Here is a 20101-nt window from a genome sequence, read left to right as displayed (position 1 = left end):
CCTAACTCCTCCACCACTCTTTCTAAAAAGCAAACCAAATTGTTTTGCCTTGTGGTCCAAGTTACGAGGATAGTTGAAACATAGTTAAAATAGTTGTCAAGGTTAAATATGTTATTGGAAACTGCACTACAAGAACAGCACTGCACTCCATACCTTTTTAGGAAAAATTGCCCAATTCTCTTTATTTTTTCCCCCTCATGTTTATTTGCAGTTTTAGGACCGATCGGTCCCCCCTTCTCCCCTTCACTGTGCAGTCAATGGGCAGGGAATTGCTACAAATACGTGCTAAAGTCCATGATGCCATCACAGTCGAAACCGCTGTTCCAAAGATAATGAGTGTGGGTGCTGTGGCTGTCGATGGTTGCAAATCGTGGTCAATATCAAATGAGATGTATAGATACCGGCACTCGAATAGCAAGTCAAATCCGTCTGTTTATTGAGGTACGAGCAGCATAACATGATGCACTCAATGCGACGTTTGGAGGTCTCGCAGGATCCCCTTCATCAGGCAGAGCAATGACGTTCTGCCTGAAGAAGGGGATCCTGCGAGACCAAGAAACGTTGCATTGAGTATCACGTTATGCTGCTCATGTTGGGCTTGCTATTGGAGTGCCGGTGTCTATACATTTCGTTTGCTACAAATACATGTCACAGGAGGCGATGCCCCCCTGACATGTAGGACCTTGCAGCACAGATGCAGCGTGGAGATGGTGACAACGCTAATGCCATTTCAACAGTGGTCTTGCAGTGTTGTCAGCCCTCTGTAGAAAGCAGCCTACCTCTCATTTTTTACTACCTTTTCTTCTGCCAATTATCAGCCAGGAGTGCAGCCTGACCATCCATAACCTGGTTCTAATCATCTACAGTAATATTTGTAAACCTATTAAAACTACACACGAGTCTAACACCTACACAGTATGCAGAACATAAGAAGGGATTCATCTATATGTTCTGTTATTAGGGTGATTTACAAATGAAGATGGTTATTTGACTTATTTTTTATATATCCATACTGTTTTTAACTACAGTTGGAATATTATTTTTTTTTTTTTGCAGAGCATCGCATATGATCATTTCTTTGGTTGAAAACTATCCGGAATATCTAGTAATAAATCTAGACAAGGTAAGAGCTGTATGTTTTACACACTATGTGAATCTGTCATTGTCTGCGAGATCTTGTCAGACCCATACATAACAATGTGAGGGTAAGAAAACAAACATTAAGCAACCTGCAGTATTACTGCCCCTTCTTACAGTACACGTGGCCTGTTATTCTGCATGGAGAGTCGGAATAAGCGAATGGATGTTCAGTACATTGGATTGTTACTGCTATCTGTATTGGTCCTGTACTCGATGCAGCCTGATTGCTTCTCCTACTTGATGCTTATACCACTCATTGAACCCCTATAAAATGGTGTGCTTTTAAATACCTGGTAACGGGGATGAAGAGGATGCTACATTTATTGTGGCATTAATAGAAATTAGTATCTGTGTGTGTGTGTATAATTTTTAGAGTAGAAAAATGTCACCAGCACACCATGAGTTGAAAAAGCAAAATATTTTATTGCCAATAGCTGTATCTCATCAACTCATGGTGTGCTGGTGACATTTTTCTACTGTTCATGTGTGGCGGTGCCATCCGCAGTCATTTCGAGCACCCATCTTCATCAAGTGGGAATCCCGGTAAGGAGTGCGGTATGGTTCCTGTTTCTGTGTATAATTTTTAGAGGCGCACCGAAATAAAAATTTCAAAACCGAAATAAAAAAAAGTCAGGCTGAAACCAAAAATGTTTTTTATTTTAACATTTTCAATTTTGTTTTTAATTTATTTTAATTTATTTTTTATAAACTTTTTAATGTTTTATATTTTATTTTTATTCATTTTTATTAAATATTTTTTACTTTACTTTTAGGGGCTTCGGGGAATATTAGAGGTCTAAACAGACCCCTGATATTTCCCTTTTTAAAATATTTCCCTTTTTAAGAACCGTCAATCTCTTTTTCTGCATCCCCTGCTATCAATGAACAGGAATCTTCTATGAGTGTTCCTGTTCATTCATAACATGAGGACAGAGTATGTTCACTATAACTACAATCATGAATGAACAGGAAGTGATGCAGGTCACTTCCCATTCATTCATAATTGGGGATATAGTAACCATACTCTGTCCTCAATTGTTTACAAACATTCAGCGATCACTGAGTGTTTGTAACGCTCTTCTTCCTGACAGCTGTCACAGGAGGCTGAGCGAGAGGAGCTCAGCTTACTGTGACAGCGCTGGCTGTCTCCGCCCACACATCGCTCTGCCGATCTGTAATAGGAGGCTGAGTGGTGCGGGGAGGAGAGACGGCGGCCTCTCACAGCGCTCTCCTCCCACAGCGCTCAGCCACCACCTTCAAGGATCGGTGTGAGGATATCTTTTTATTATTTTCCTCTAGACCAAAATGGGCATTTAACCCTTGCAGTGTGGGGATAGCACCGCTGCACGGGTTAATAAAAAAAAATTCCTGGGAGTTCTGCTTTAAGATGCACTATCCCTGGCATGAGCTAACTCTGTATCTGCAGATGACAAGTCTTCTAAAATACTTCCGGAGCATCTACATCGGTTTAGACTGCTGCAGATATAAATTACTGGCACCTAGAGCTGCCTGAACATACACGGAGTAACTTCAAAATGTTTGCCGGTATGGCTAAATGGTGGCCATTCTGCAGAACTTGTCACCAAGTCCTCACATCCCTAATTGTGCATGACTATGATGGGTCGCCTTACTGGCCAACAGGAATGTGCAGGAGAATGGAGTTAGTGGAAGTAGAGGACAAGTTATGGGGAAATGCTGGATCTTTGCCCTTTTAGAATGGCACTAGGTCATATGTGTAGGTTGCCTACAGAATCTCTTTAAAAGCTAACCACTGACGACAAACACAAAGCCCTGAATGTGTTTACTCTTGCACTGTTACCAGGGAGGAATTTGAATACCCTTGTGATTTTTGGTCCTAATATTTCCCAAAACTTACATTTTTTTTTGCTTTCATTCTGAACGGTATTAAAATGCATCACATCCTCCCCAGGGCTTATGCAGTAATCCGTTTTAACATTGCAAACAATGTATATTTTTTAAATACAAACTTTTATGCTTTTGGATCACTTTCTTTCTTCTCAGCTCGATTACTGCGCTAGCTTGAAAAACCTTGATTCGGTTTCAGATCATCCGAACTACAAGTTCTTACAGGTATGGCACCTGCCACATTGTGCACACTGTACATGCAATTTAGTTCACATGGTACACTGTTGGAATCAATCAGATGATGACAAACGACATTAAAATGTCAGCTGACATTGTGAAAATCCACAAGTGGAGTTTTCTGTCAGCTACATAATTGACAATGTTTTTACTTTTTTCTGTAGTGGCCTGTGGTTTAACATGTTTTGTTTTTCATTGAACTACTTTGAATTTTAGTGGTGTGTGTGTGTGTGTGTGTGTGTGTGTGTGTGTGTGTGTGTTTTTTTTTTTCTAATCTTATTTTGATATTTTATTCCCCAGGGAGACATCTGCGATGTGCATTTTGTAAAACATCTCTTTGAAGTAGAACACATAGATGTGGTCTTCCACTTTGCCGCACAGACCCATGTAGGTGAGTGTGTTATCCTTTAATCATTAAATGGCTTGTTCACACCACATACTGAATGTACGGCCGTTGGTGTGCTGTGAGGGGAATAGTGCTGATGCACTAATCCTGGCACATTGCACTATTTACATTAAGAAGATTTCAATCAGTTCTATTAGCCAGAGTGCGCTGTAGTGCGGTTGTACTGTGTTGTACCACTCTGCACTGAAACACTGCATGCTGTACTTTTTTTTCCCCCAGCGCAGTGGTTTGAACTGGGCTGATTGTGAACTGGACATTTTGCCTTGTCTTTGCTATGAGACTGCACTGAAAAAAGGTGCCAGCAGAGCCCCAATGCATTTGGTGTGAACAAGCCCTTAAGGTACACATATCACCTCCTGAAAAGCTCCTTAAAGGGCTGCATCAGTAGAATGTGGGAACATGTCTTCAGCAGTCTTCCTCCAGCACCCCTAGTACTTTGATTCCTGAATCAATCCAATATGCAAACTTTGACTTGTAATATTCCCTTCTTCCTCTAGCACTCTTCATATTGCCTGGTATGCATGTTCGTGGGAAAGTGCTTCAGTAGTAGTCCAGCGCTTAGTTCCGAAGGGTAACATTGAACTTTGCATATGAGAGAGCCCCAGAATTCAGGGTATGGGTGTTATTTTATTTGGTTCCAATGTAGTAGCCATGCAGAGGTGACAAGTATACTTTGAACTTTTCATCCTGCCACAAACCTGGGTAAGTCAGCTTGTGCGTATGATAAGAGAACTGCATAAGCTGGGGATATCCTCAGTGGAAACTGTATGTTTAAACAATAAGTAGATCCAAAGGCAAAGGGAGCTAAAATGATGTCCAAATCTCAACATTTTTCTGCCCCTGCTGCAAACTAAACATCCTTTATTGGGTAGCAACATGCACATCACATTAATGCCAAAAGCTTGGAAGTGCGCTGGGGCAGCAGAAATTCAAGTCTAGAGTTGCTCAAAGCTGCCTTTATACATCTGGATCTGCAAATTGTTTTGAAATGTGGGGGTTTTTTCCTTCAAAATGTCACCTCTTCTGATTAATTTGCTTCCAATCTAAACAATTTGATATTTTCACTTATCCTAAATATTTCCCTACTGCAGGGATAATCTAAAGGGGAGCTTTACTTTCATTGAAAGACTAATCTAACATATAATTGCTACAGGCCTATTTGTCATTTAATGTTAAAACAATCCTGTCGCTAGAGCAAAGGTACACTAGAAGCAGCCTGTAAAAAGGGGATCAGTGTGATCTACTAGTCTGGCACCTCCAATCGTTGTCTTACAGAGATTTATATATCTCATATCTGACCCTTCATAAGTGGGTTGGGGCACTATGGCTCCAACTGCCATCCAAAATATTCACTGATACAGTAGCGGCAGTCATAGCTCCGTGAGTTAAGATTGAACTCCCTGTCCCGCAGTCAGGTAAGTATTTTGTATACTTTTTCAGGCTTCATTTTTAATGTTTTTTTTTTTGCTCTAGCAACAGAGTTGCTTCAATAAAAATGACCTTTCTAGTGCAGTCTTCTAAAACTGATAAAATGGGGCATTGGTAATCTGTATTCTGTATACTGTTTGTGTACAGAGCTCCCCCAAAATATAATTTCTTCCTCATATGATGAGTTCACTGCTGTCCCAACAGTTTTTGCCTTATTACCACAATGAATCTGATTGTATTTTTGTTTCATTTATTATATAGGGATTTATGAATATAAGGTGTCGTAACCAGATACTAACACAGACTTGCTCTTTCTTTGCAGATTTGTCTTTTTCAGAATCCCTTAAATTTGCCTATGTTAATACATATGGTACACACATTCTACTTGGTGCGGCTTATGAAGCTGGGGTTGGAAAGTTTGTCTACATAAGTACGGATGAAGTCTATGGTGGTAGTCTTGTTGAGGTAAAAATGTCCTTTTCTATTTTCTTTTAATTACCAGTCCTGTTTTTATAATGGCTTGCACACTTTGATATACATAGAGAACTCGTACACATGAGTGCCAAAAGAGAGTCCTAATGTGCACCAAGCAATCCTTCATGCTTGGTATAAGAAAAGGTTATTGAGCCTTTTCACTCAGTACCCACGAGTGCTTAACCCCTTCATGACTGAGCTTGTTTTTAGTTTCTGTTCGTAAATGACTGACACACTTTTGACATTTTTGTAGCATTAGCATCAGTTCACACTGCATTGCTATAAAATAAACTTGGATTGCAGCACTAGTGTGTGTTTAAAATAGAACTAAAGGCAAAACCATTTTTGTTTTCAAGCTTTGGATAGTGTAGTGAGGTGTTACCTGTCAGGTTTTATTGCTGTCTGTGTCCACTCTCTATTGTCCTGATCACCAATGTCATGCGGAATGAAAGTGAGGGGGAAATCTAAAATTGTAACGGTTTTGCGTGGAGGGAAGAATCTTTTAGATTTTTTTTTTTCTCCGTTCAGCCCCGGTAGCGGAATGAAAAAAACCCGAAATATAGAGCATTGTTGGTCATGTATTTTGGCCCAATGCCAGCCAAAACTGTTTTTAGTCTTTTGTATAGCATGGGGAAGAGGCTCTCTAGAGGCAGTGCCAGCTGTGCCCGCCCGTTCCCCTGTCTGTTCCTCAATGAGCGCTGGAACAACAGAAAGGGGAATCCCTGCGGGGAGCAGTGAATGACCGCTACCGCTCTCTGCATGGAGAAGACTATGAGCTGAGCGATCAGCTTTATGTAATCACTCTTTTCTTGATCTATAGAGCCAACATGAGACACTGCAGCTAACTATGGGGATGAGTGCATTTCACTCTCCCCATAGTTCTCCTTTTAATTACATTTTTGTTCTTGGCTTTAGATCCACTTTGGGGCATGTTTATAAAGCAGTGAATCTGAAACTTACCCATCATTAACTGCAGGTGAATCATCCATGTGCAGGGGTTAAATGATGATTCATTCCCCTACCAGTAAATAACTAATGAAAGTCACATTCACTGCTTTATAAATATGCCCCTTTAAGCAAAGCTTTGATGTACAGTACTTCTAGTAGCAGATCTAATTATACAGAGAACATTAGACAAATTCTAAGTGAGGCAAGAACAGTTAGTGGAGGGCACAGAAGGGCAGGACATGTAACTGAAATGTCTTCCACTTTAACCACCTGCTGTCCGGCCGTTGTAATTAAACGGCCGGACAGCGGCTTCTTGAATGCAGGTGGGCGTTTTTAAACGTCCCGCCTAAACAGAGCTCAGTACAGGAGCTCCGTTTGATCTCCTCTTCAGAATGCAGGAAGTGATGTGTATTACATCACCTCCGCATTCCTCTGTCATCAGCTTCTCTGGGGGTCCCTAGGTGACATTAGGGGTCTTAAAGACCTCTGATGTCTCCATAAAGAGGACCAGACACTTGTTGGTCCCCTATGTGATGGCAATAAAGCTAAGTAAAAGAATTGGTAAAAAAAAAAAATTAAAAGTCACATATAATGGTAATAGAACATTTTTTAAGTCCCCCGCCCCCCACATACACATGCAAACATGCGTCGAGTGCGCCTACGTGCGGAAACGACGATTGCATCCATTACGCCGCACATGTTGCATATAACCGCGAACGTCGCAGTGAGAGCAATAATTTTAGAGCCATAAATCACTGATAACACTAAACTGATGAGTGGTAAAAGCTTTTAAAGCGTCGCCTATGGCCAATTTTGGGTATGGTAGTTTTTGCGAGTTCGCGGGCGCACGCAATTTTAAAGCTTGACATGTTTAGTGTCTATTTACCTTATGTGAACCCGTCTTTTATATTTTGTCAAAAATTTGGGTAATAATACATGTTTTATAACATAACGTAGGGAAAACAGTTTGTTTTGTTTTTTTCGAAATTTTTGGTACTTTTTTCATTATAAAGTAAAAAATAAAAACCGCAGTGGTGATTAAATACCACCAAAAGAAAGCTCTATCTGTCCCCAAAAAATGGTATAAAATTAATTTCAGTACAGCATTGCATGACGGAATAAATGTCCAGTCAAAGTACTGCAGCGCTGAACACTGAAAAAATGGCCTGGACAGGAAGGGGGTGTAAACACCCCGGCCAACAAGTGGTTAAAGAGAACTTTCTGCTTACATTTTCTACTGAGCAAATGTATGGGAAAGTGCCCAAGTGAGATAAAAATGTTCACCGCTGACACCTTGCCAAGACGGTTTGAATTTTCTTTAGGGAGCAATGGAGTTGCAGATATGTTCTTCAGCTTAATGACTCATCCTTTTACGTGCACATTGTAAATGGCTCGAGGTCACATTGGAGTTTTTAAAATGTGAATTGCTTTATTCCCAGTGCAAAATTATGCAAATGAATCTATTATACAATGTCTTTTGACCAGCGTTCTGAACATTATTCCACATCACTGGCATATTTAAAAATTCATATTTCATTAGGAATTTGATGAAACTTCACCAAAACGGCCAACAAATCCGTACGCATCGTCCAAAGCAGCTGCAGAAAGCTTTGTGCTGTCTTTCTGGGAAAGATACAAGGTAAGGAGGCGATAAGAGAGCCAAGTTTATATTAGCACAGGGAGTCTTAGCTCTATTCAGTGGGGTATGTCTGTAAATGAAGCATCACACAGCCATATGTTGTGAAGTGTGAAATGATTATTTATACTGCTGGATGTATGTAGGATGGAGCCCAAAACATCCCACCTGCTCCGCGAGACACCAGCTGTCATTCATTTCTTTCATGGTGAAATTGTTTACCCCATGAAGCTGCAGTCTGTAATCTGCCCAGAGTTAAAGCATAAATACATGGATGCCGTTTAGTGCTTGAATAGCATCTGTGGTGGTATTTTTTCCTACTCGTGAGAATTGTTGGGTTTAATCAATGTCTGTTTCACAACAAAAGTGTTTCTTTACTTTCAGAAAAAAAAAGATGCATGTTGATTGCACTTTGCTGCAAACAGTATGTGTATTATTTATGCTGCTCCTGTATCATCAATAGCTGCCAGATGAATATATATGCAATAATATTTAACCCAACCATAGGTTCAGAATTTGGTACAAGTCCCAGGCTAGTTAACTTTGAAAGCCTATACAATGTACAGCCTACCCGCCCAAGGTTTTTGCTTTTCCTTCAGGTGTAGCTCTTGTGCACAGCATTCCTTGGTGCTTGGTGCTAGTCAGTCCTGTGCTCAGCATTCCTTGGTGCTGGTAATCTGGCTGTATAGACTCTTTACTTGGTGAGCTATGTCAGTATGAAGGAAAAGTATTTACATTTCTGTCAATGGTAGGCTTATTGGTGTCTCTTAAAGGGAGCGGGTTGGGGCAGTTGCAAACATTAGACAATCTTGTGCCAAGAAGCGTCGGGTCTGTTCAGCAGCACATATGAGGATCTTGCAGAATTGATGGGGAAATTGATTACATCGAACTTAAAGTGCAAGTAAACCCTAAATCTATTTTCAGTATGTGTGGCATCATGCCAACAGGTTTCTCAAATAGTTTTTTGTGAATCTGTTGCAAAGTTCCTCACCTAAAAATCCAGCCAGTTACAGGCTGACAAAAGTAGACCACTTGTGAAAAAAAAATCTGCGCTAATGGAATAAAAATAGCCGGGAAAAAACGGACTAGCTAAAAGCTGCTAAACTCCGGTGATAAAGCCTTAATAGTCGGTGAACAAAAAAGGTACAGCGCTAAAAGCCTCTACGTGGTATACACTCAAAGTGCATTTAAAGTGCAAAACATGTGGAAACATATAGTGGACCATATGAAAGTTCACCACTGCCTCCCAATTAGACGAGGTGGTGATCGTGATGTCATTTGGCCACTCTCTCTGCCTCCACCAATCAGAGAGCACCCTGTATTCGTTAAAAAAAAAAAAAACTGAAGACATTTCTTGAATGGCAGAGGTACAAGAGCAAGTGAATCCTTGTGTTCAGTGTACAGGCGGCAGGTCACTCCAACATCACCTGGAACAGGACAATGCTGACTGTATGTAGCAGTGAGCACATGGCTAAAAATATGTAACCAAGCGGGCCCAATGTAAGTTTAAAAAATAGATCAAACCTGGCGTTCAGTTGGATCGCTGTGGTACAATTAAAGTGGAAGGCAGGCTTTCAATGACAGGTGAGACTGTGCAAGACTCTTCTGCCATAGAAGCCTCTACCTGCCTGTAATTTCTTTTTTTATGTGCTGTGCAAGCAAGATCATGCAGAGATGGAGTAACTCCAGTGTGCTCACACGGGAGTTATGTCATCATGGGCCTGACCAATCAAGCAGTCCAAGAATCAGAACCCGGTTGAAGATGAACGTGATGGCGAGGGAGGAGCGCAGCTCTGGAGAGGATCGCTTTGTCTGTGCATACTAAATGAAAGCTCCAGGAGGACTATACAAATTTTAATTTTTGGCTTGAAAACTGCTTAAAATTCCTAAACAATGATATATTTTCTAAAAGCAGATGTGTGCAAATTAACCTAGAATAATTAACGTGAAGCTGTGTGGGTGGGAACAGTTTATGACAAGCGGTAATGGTGTGAGTCCATAGGATTCTGATTTAGGATGGAACAAATCTGCTAGTCAGTCCTCCTTAGACCAGATGAGTTTTTAAAGTTGAACTCCAGCCTTGCCTCCAGTCATGTACTGTTGTACAGGCTCCTTTCCTGTACTGAAAGTGCTTACTCTGATTTCACTGTACTCTGAGATCCTCACTGCGTGTATTAGAAGCTGCAGCAAGTCATCTAGTCCTGGCTGGAGGACATCCAGCATCATCTAATCTTTTCCCCTCCAGCCTGAACTGTACCTGGCCTGCCATTTTTGGCCCCTTTCACACAAGCGTTCAGGTTGCCAGGTTTCCAACCCTCCGTTTACAGATGAAAAATGGACAACAATGCATCTCTATGGCAGTACAGATATAAACTGATGACCATCAGTTTACATCAGTGTCAATTGAGGTCTGCAATTTGAGATGGATCAGCTCTCTGTTTTGACTGACCGGGTCTGATGTAAACTGATGATCAGTTTACATCAGTTCGGGTTACGTCTTTTTTTGTGGGATTGATGTCATAATACAGCCTCCTGGCAAGCTCAATACGTGCTAGGGGAAAGCAAAGAATCATGGAAATTTACCATACTATAATAACAAAAGCCCCAAAATGGACATGTAAAAAAACGGATGTAAACTGAACTGACAACGGATGTGCAAACTGATGTAGACGGATTCAATCTACATAAGTTTTTGTACCTGTGACCCTTTACTGAACTGATGACGTTCGTGTGAAAGAGCCCTTTCTTAGTCCTTTCAGTCATGGAGGCTAATCATTATGTAGCTGTTACCTGGGGCGAATTGCATGCAAATGCAGTCACCTTCAGGAAGCCCATTCCTCCAAACTGACACCCAGTCATCAAGTGATGATACCACTGGGTATAAATAAGTTATGTAATGAAAACAGAGAGGTTTTATTTAAAAAAAAAAAAAAAACTAACTGGTTGATGAAGGGAGGAGAGAGAAACCAGAAAAGGCAAACTATAGACGGATTAAAGTTCAGCTTTAAATATACCTAAAGATCAATTCTGGTTCCTAGTGTATGCTTGGCACTAGTGCCGACAGGTCTCAGGCCTGAGTACTTTCTGCCTTCTTTTTGAAGCCATTCAAGATTCAAGCTCTACCATCTTTGTAGTATGAGGTTGCCAGGAGCATGCATTGAGTTTATCTTGACAGTAATTAATTCAGATGTTGGGAATTGTGGTCTTTTTTTTCATTGTTTTTGCTTCCTGCATATATGTGTGTTGTCACATTGTATATTGTCATATATGTCACATTATGCAGTATGTGACTTCCACTTTGTTGGATGTAGACTGCTGTGCAATATTCTCAATCTTCACTGGCCATTTAATTTCTTTTTTTCCCCCCCAAAGTTTCCAGTTGTTATCACCCGAAGTAGCAATGTCTATGGACCACACCAGTACCCAGAAAAAGTAAGTGTTCCTGAAGTCTATATCTAAAGACAATTCTCATTTCTGTTAATGAAGGTTACAAAATGATAGTTTTCTTCTGCAATGTGGTATGGTAGACATTTGGCCCAGTGACCTCATTTGTAGCAGGCACATGATTTAAATGTCATGAGATCATTTCCAGAGATGTGTTGCCTTGTCTGTGTTCTTTGTTATTTGTCCTTCGCTTACTCTACGGGGATCACATGTTCTGCCACTACACATGTCCCATACATCATAATTGTGTGTGTGTGTTTCTACAGTATAGTACTGCCTCATCTACACTGGGAAGACTGGGCCAGCTCTGTGTAGCAAATACTTATTTCATGCAGTTTGTGATTTGCTATACTAATTTATACACTCTGCAATGTGACGAGTGTTGAAAATGTGAAACATTGTCAACGCATATTAGAGTAAATAAAAGAAACGAACATTTTATCCAGAAGGCAAAAATAGGAATGTAGAACATATACTTTTGCCCAAGGCATATCCTTGTAGTTGACAATTTGATATGATGGAAGCAGAATACTTGCTTATGGCTTTTATATAAGAAAACATCTAACCTGTCTCATCATTGCTGTGAGTTATGAGCCTCATATATTATAGCTGGCAGGTTAGCTCATTGCTTTGGCTGGCTTTCTTCCTGCACATCTGTGTTTATAATTTCTGCATAGTCTTTTCTATACGTTGCTATAAAATATTCATATAATATGTTTTCAAATGAATCTAGAGTTGTGTCTAATGCTCTTGTAAAGACACTGGTGGTGTTCCTATACTGTAATTTAGATGACTCTGTGGAAGCATTAAAATTCAAACAACATGATTAACATCTGTTTTCCTCTTCTTCTGTAATTCTAGTTTTATTGCCTGCTCACCACGTCTTTACTTAAGTCAAACAGTATGAAGCAGTGCCATTATGTGATGTTAATTGTGCTGTGCTGTTTCTACAGTCACTCTTGCTTCTTTTATCTCCACGGGTCCTGAAATAACCCTGTGAAATTACAACTCTGTCATGCCCAAGTGTACACTAGGCTAATGCTTAATTGACAGGTTATGGTACTTTTGTTTACCCTCCTATTTAATTCTCTGAATTCTAGAGACGCATTTCTCATTAATCAGATTTATTTCGAATGTGAAATTGACATTTTTTCCTGTGTCATTCATCAAATCCAGTACTTGACTAGCTAATGCGCCTTGCAAATATACTCTATTTTCTAATGTTTCTCAACCATAAATATGGGTTGACTGTATGGAAATATTCATTTCTTAAATGATTACTTACCAGAAGGTATAAAGCAGCCACATACCTAGAGACTGGGCTTCCTCACCTGACTTGCCCTTATCATTGGACGGCCTAGTCCTAAAACCTGCCACACATATTAATGACCAGATCTGCTAAGTCTTTAACATTAGTAAAACTGATCATGCTATGACTGCATGTGCATGCACACATTTATTAATCATACAGCCAGAATATCCAGTTCACCTTATTGTTCGATTGAAAAAAAAGCACTGACCAGGCGGAGGGTGTCTAATGCTTCCCATTCAAAGGGTGTTTATCAGCAAATCGGGTCTAAATTGAATTAAGAGAATTGTTGTCCATAGTTCTTGTTAGTAAACGTCTTCCTGCTGCCCTATGTCCACCTGTGACCCAAAACTCAGCATTTAGCAGGCTGTTGTCCACTATAAGCTGACAGCGCAGTGCTGTGCTGCGGCTGGGAAAGATTCCGCCACCTGATTGGCAGCTAACTCTACCTCTCTAGAGCTAGAGCCAGCTGTGTCCCCGCCCCCTCGCTATCTGTTCCTCCAGTCAGTGCTGGAGGAATAGAGGGGGGAATCCCTGCATGGAGTAGTGACTGACAGTCACTGCTCTCTGCAAGGAGAAGATCTTTAACTGAGCGATCAGTGGTAACTGATCGCTCAGTTCTCGATCTATAGAGCTGACATGTGACAGTTTCAGTGTCGCATGTTGACTAATCATGGGGATGAGTGCATTTCATTCTCCCCATAATTCTCCTTTTTAATTTAGGTGATGGATGCCCCCTTTTTGTATGGCTTATCGGTGCATAGGCCGATCTCCCCATTCTCTCTGCCATAGCTGGGAGCAATCTCCTGCCAGCTTGGCTGTATTAAAAGGTTCTTTCCCATTTCTCAATTGGGGAAGGAATGCCCAGTATTGCCTTTTTTTGCAAATATGGCTTGCAGATGGCAGCCACAAATACTTTGTGTTACTCCATAGATTATACAACATTTGCTGTAAATGCTTATAAAATAGGATGGCATCAATATGTACTGATGTGGCACTCCTTTTCTTTGTTTTTAGGTCATACCCAAGTTTATTTCTCTGCTGCAACGTAACAGAAAATGGTAGGTGTCCATGAACAGATTTGTGACATCTTAATGAACGTCAATATATAAAACTGTTTTGTTAACTTGATATGGATCATATTATTCCACTTGATATTTCCTGTCTTAAACTGAGTTCACCTTTTGAAATTGAAACCATAATCTTGAACTCTTAAAGTTTTTTGTAAATTAAGAAACATGCCGGCATTGAGGGGGTTAAAACATGAAGCTTGGTAATGGTGCACTAGATACAGTAAATGTACAGATCATACGCAGAGGAGTTAATGTACAGGTTACACACAATGGGAGGATGGAGATGAAGGTGTTAATGTGCCGGATAAGGGAGGTAAAGGGGTTAATACATAGGTCAGAGCAGAGACAGAATGGAGCTGACATATACAGGAAAGGAGGGGGGAGGGAGTTAAAAAGGTTAAATATTACTATAAACTCTGTTGTTGTTGCTGCAGCAGCTTGTTTCATCAGGAACTAATGAATGAATAATACCCTCCCCTACCTTTGTTGTAAGAGGAAGGGGAGGAACGTAAACATTGCCATGTGATCAACGTGATAACCAGTTATGGTGATCACAAGGCACAGAGCCGGTCCGATTTGGCCAGAAGCGGGCACAGGTGGCCATAGGAGGATATACAGGTACGTCCTCCCACAATAGTGGCCATTTATGTACTGTGGATGGCACACAGGAGGTTAAGTAGCTTTATACGATCAGTGTTTTATTAATGTATCCATTTGAGAGCTTCCAGAAACAATCTTTGTATTTGTCTTCAATGTGAAGCTGCATCCATGGAAGTGGAAGACAGACCAGGAGTTTCCTATATGCCTCTGATGTTGTAGAAGCATTGCTGACAATCTTAAAGCTTGGGAAGGCTGGAGAAATTTACAACATTGGTTCAAGTTTTGAAATATCTGTGTCCCAGCTTGCTAAAGAATTAATCCAAATGGTATGTCAAAAACGTCATTGCTGTTATTATTTTTGGTTGTATCTTTTACTCTTTAATACTTCCTCCAGTGATAAGTGAACTTTCACAAATATACCAATGTTCTCATGTTTTCTGCTATCTTGGATATATTTTTATAAATCTTAGTAAGGTGTTCTAGATTTTATTTCTTTTTATTATTTTAACTTCACTCTGGTGACTGTATTCCTTCTGCTTTCCTTTCTCTTGTACGGTAATTATTTTCACTAAAAGAGACCCTGTTGACAGACAATTCTTTCCACCAAAATTATTGCTATAAGATCATATTTACATTGAACATATTTTATGTATGCTATTTACCTGTTTTTTTTTTTTATTTTATAAAACACGTTACACAGACATCCAAAAGCCCTGACACTGCTGCTGGGTCCGCTATCTTTTATGGATGTGATGTCGGCAGATTCAGAGCTGTCATTCAAGTGACACTCTATAGTATTCACTTTTCATTCCTCCGCTAGTAGCTAGACGGTTATGTAGGGTGGAGAAGGTTGGTCACCAACAGTGATTAGACACTTCCAGAAGAGAAGAGGGTTATGACGTGCATGGAGGGAGGGGGCTGTGCTAGGGAATTGACTAGTCGAGATCTATAGCAAGTTCCAAGGCATGTTGCAAGTGAATAAAAAAAAAAGAAATATTGTGAAAAGAAAAAAGACTGCAAGTAAGCATGTAAACTACTTTTACCTGCAATTTTGTAATTTGATGACAGGATCTCTTTGAAGAAATCCTGCCATCAGAGAATAGGCTTGCTAACCTTTCTTTGTGCAAAAATAACTGTTAGGCCCCTTCACACGGGCTGATCAGGAGGGGCTCCATGCACAGATCCCCTCCTGATCAGAGCGGTACGGATCGGATGTCGTTGATATGACATCCAGGTCTCCATGTTGGTCTATGGGGAATTGGATGTAAACATACATGTGTTTGTTTACATCAAATAACCCCCGATCCGGCACGATCAGGTCCGTCAAAAGGCAACACTGTTCTGTTTGTTTTTCTGAACCTGGCCGGAGTAACCGGGTGTAAACAGACGCCTGTCTGTTTGGACTCAGCTGCCTATAGACTAACGTGGGGTATCCGATCCGGACCATCTTAAAAACTGACAGGCAGACACGACCGGAGCATGGAAGGAGCCTTATGCGGATTTCAATACTTTCATTTATTGACCTGAAATTCTGACTTACTACATTGTTACTGGGTGCTTGTCAATCGCTGAGAAGTATTGAAGCCAGACACAGCCAGGTAACTGGCAGGTAACTGACAATCTTTGAATGCATTGTGTCCCTGTGGAGATTCCAGTCCCAGAATGTTCACAAGACCTCGCAAATTTGCCTAAATCATTACTAGGTTCGCTACGAAGATCCGCAAAAATGATTTTGGAAGCTGTAAAGAGGATCATGACATCTGAAAATTACAAATATATCTTACCTTTTTACCTGCAGTGGCATAATAAAAGTTTCAGGTTGGTTGAGTTTCTTCCCCAAAGCTGAATAAAGTTATACAAATGATTATTTTTGTGTGAGAGAGGTCAGTAAATTATATGCATACACTGTAGAAGGTTTTCTTGGCAATTTATATACTAGATTAAAAATTTTTTCCACCTATAGAATTGAGTTTCTAGAAGAGAGCACGCACACTGTTATTTCCCCTTGAATTACTCAAAGCTGCATTTTTCTTAGCTGTGTATATGTATTATGTTCTTCAGTAAAGGTCCATGACTTCAATTGTGACCTCCTTGTGAAGTATGAGTAAACCACATGACAACATTTTTACTAGATGTTCAATGTATATTACTAGTGACCTGCTTACTAAACAAAGGAATATTTCAAGAGAAGAACACCAGCAATATTGCAGATCTTTACATTATGTGCAGATATATTACCTTGGTATTGATGGTGGGGAAATCTAATTGGAAGAAGAGGTTTACAGTATACATTCATCTTGCTCGCATTATCATTTAAAAGAAAATGTGTTATTTTATCTGATGTATATAGTACATCTAGAACATTATTAACTGGCCACTGTGGGTGTGTGTGTGTAATATATATAAAAACGTTTTTTTGTTGTTTTTTTTTGCCTCCCAAGATTCAACATACATCTTCAGACACCGAAACAGAGTACTGGATGGATTATGTGAATGACAGGTAGCGTGTTCATAAAAACTGTTCATTATGTTGACTTTTTTTACTTCTGTTCTACTTTGTATGCTAATATTTTTAATTTAAGTATCAGATCATTTGGTTCCTCAACAGAATACCTCATTTTGCAGGCCTATCAATGACCTTCGATATGCAATGAAGTCAGAAAAAATGCACAGTTTAGGGTGGAGGCCTAAAGTACATTGGAAAGAAGGCATTGAACAAACAGGTATGTTCTTTAGTTTTACTCTTTTATATTAAATAACATGGCTTTAACCAGATTTGCCTATGAAGGGCTTTTTATATACACAAACCCATTTAAAACCCTTCTGCTATTTCAGAGAAAGTACAGTGCTCTTACAGTTTTTCTGCTCACATGCCTCTAACATCATTCAGATGTAGACAAGTTCTTAAAGGCTTGTAGAAGGTCTGGAGACTTCAGCTACCCAGTGGAAGTTTCTGAACTGTTCGCTTAGAAAACACTTACAGGGCTATTCACAAGGTGGTGAAGAGTTTGGAGAAGGCAGGAGAAGTGAACAATCTAGGACAAAATAGCCGATTTGGAAAACTTCTCCTATTCTGCTCACTTTCAGGTTCAGCTATGTTGTCCTAGATTGTTCACTTCTCCTGCCTTCTCCAAACTCTTCACCCTTTTGTGAATAAACCTGTAAGAAGCCAATATTGTAGGTTATTCAACCCCAGTTTCCCTGTAAAACAAAAATATCTGCTTTCCAACAATCTCTGCGGAGGGTTAAGGGTAGTTCTTACCTTTTCAGTTTCCTCTCCTCTTTGCCATGCTCGATGATCTGGTATGTAAAACCTGCTAAGCTATGCTCATTCCATGGGGATCAGGGCTTGTATCTAAATCAAAGCTATTCATTGTCATCTCAGTTCCATAGAAGCTTCAATAATAAGAAAAAGACAAACAAATACAATTGTATTTTCACACACTGATATAGGCAATAGAAGTCATTTTGAGTATCTGTGACATGAGATGTGAGTCTGTTATGCTGATCCGGGTAGGTCAATCATTTGTGCGAGTCTGACCCAGAACAAACATGTGTATCCAGAAAGTCTGGCCATGTTGTCTTCTGGGTCAGTATAGTGCCAACCAGGCAACTAGTTTCAGAAGATGGCAGCTTACATATTTGTTTCAGGTTTCCTTTCATTTTGACCTAAATGTATTTAAATGCCCTTATAATGACAATACATTTTTATATGTTTTCCTCTTCTTCTTAACAGTTGCATGGTACAAAGATAATTTCCACAACTGGAAGAATGCTGAGCATGCATTGGAACCATTCTGTTGATGTACAAAGTATAGATCTTATGGAGAGAACAGAGGGTTGTGGAAACAAAAACACTTAGTGATATAATTCCTCCTTTAAATGAAACATGAAGTACATGTAATTCAAGAATTCAGTGGAAACTCTTAAATACATTTGTTGTAGTCATTTAACATAAAAAAAAAATGAATAACAGTCTTTAATAACTTTTTGATGGGTGCTATAGGATGTCATCTCTAGAGACTCCAGTGGCAGGGCCTCCCTAGCAGAGTTCATGGCCTTGTCTTCTCCAAAGTTACATAAAAAGATGGGAGCAGAGTAACCCCTTCATAACATAATGACCTCGTCAGATGAGTCTGGCTTCTTGTAGGGATACTATCAGAGTAATCTCTTCATCTGAGAGCTGGTGTTTACCAGTAACTCAAGCCATCAGCGCATGTATTAATCTCTATAGAATGTCTACAAGCCACATAAAGGGGCTTCTGTAGGACATGTTGGATAAATAGATGTATTTAGTACATAGCTTTCAGGTAGCAAAATGTCTTTACCATATTTCTCCACCAAACAAATTTGATGAATGCACTCACTTGAACTTTTTTTTAATTGCAACGGCGATCAGTGCATCATGGGTGCAATGCACAAGGTCCTGTCTTGTTTACATCCAAGCCCTAGGTCTGTACGGAGGTCCAAACCTTCTGTTATGTGCAGAGAGAGGTAATCAATGGACTTCACCACATTTGTGTTCCATTGAGATCTGCAAGTCCGTTTTTGCCGCAATGGCAGATGGGACTTGGCATCCACAGATCCTGTGAATGGATTTGTGAATGAATGTCATGGCTGTTTGGGCAGAGCCTTGCACAGCCATGCTAAATAAAAAAAAGTAGGACGCTACAGGGAGAAGCACCCCACGATTCAATATGGTCAGAAAGGTGAATTATGCCTTTTGTGTGAGTACAAATATATGAAATCAAGCAAATCGTATACTGTTTATACCGCCTGCACTTTATTATGTGATAAATGGAGTATGGTTAACATAAGGAAATATGTTTATTTTTTTAATTGTTGCAATGTTACAATCTATGACTTGGTTGTAATTTATTGTTTGAGACGAACAAATGCCACATTGGCATTCCAGGGGACAATAGTACCTTCCTGTTACATATTCTAAATCAATGGAAGTCGTTTTCCAGTCACAATGGTAATCTCATTTCAGGATTTCAGAAGTAAAATGATTGTCCAACACTATTTCTCTTTTCCCCAATTGCCTTGTGACCCTTCCACTTAGGGATATGTGGCCTGTACAGACGTCATAATTCATCATAATGGGAGTCAATGACACTAAACTCAGCCTGTAAAAGAAGAGAGATATCATTTCTCTTCCTTTTACAGGTCGGGTTATTTTTAATTTTTTTTTATTTGTAGTCATCTTGACATCTTGTTGTAACAGTACCTGATGTATTGTGCTGGAAAGTATGATTATTATTATTCCAGCCCTAAGGTGGGATATTCTTTCCTCCTTAAAGCCTAATAGCCTTTTAGTGAAATTTGAACAAAGGATCAATGTTAAAACTGTCTTTTTTATATTTGGACAACATTTATGAAGTGCCAATGAAAACATTTTATTGTACTTTTTAATAAAACTATATTTTCATACATGCCATATAGCTGATTTTTGTTTTACTGTTTTTGAAATTCATTTTCTTTGGTACTTGCATGGAAAAGGAAGTATGATAATCGGGGGAACAATGTCATGGATGCAA

General features: G+C 39.7%; 1 protein-coding gene across 1 annotated transcript; it reads left to right on the top strand.

The window, feature by feature from the left end:
• Nucleotides 1–1057: 1057 nt before the first annotated feature.
• Nucleotides 1058–18431, top strand: TGDS (TDP-glucose 4,6-dehydratase). The gene is made up of 11 exons (XM_018555354.1): nucleotides 1058–1123; nucleotides 3163–3231; nucleotides 3544–3634; nucleotides 5400–5542; nucleotides 8040–8138; nucleotides 11508–11567; nucleotides 13906–13949; nucleotides 14722–14887; nucleotides 17003–17061; nucleotides 17187–17284; nucleotides 18298–18431. Exons 1-11 carry the CDS (start codon nucleotides 1067–1069, stop codon nucleotides 18363–18365), a joined length of 954 nt encoding a protein of 317 aa, XP_018410856.1. The 5' UTR covers nucleotides 1058–1066; the 3' UTR covers nucleotides 18366–18431.
• Nucleotides 18432–20101: the final 1670 nt, after the last annotated feature.

Source organism: Nanorana parkeri, unplaced genomic scaffold (assembly GCF_000935625.1).
Source record: "Nanorana parkeri isolate BGI_ZX_2015 unplaced genomic scaffold, ASM93562v1 scaffold193, whole genome shotgun sequence".
NCBI lineage: Eukaryota > Metazoa > Chordata > Amphibia > Anura > Dicroglossidae > Nanorana > Nanorana parkeri.
Note: the sequence above shows the minus strand (reverse complement) of the source record. Positions and strands in the feature narration are given on the sequence as shown.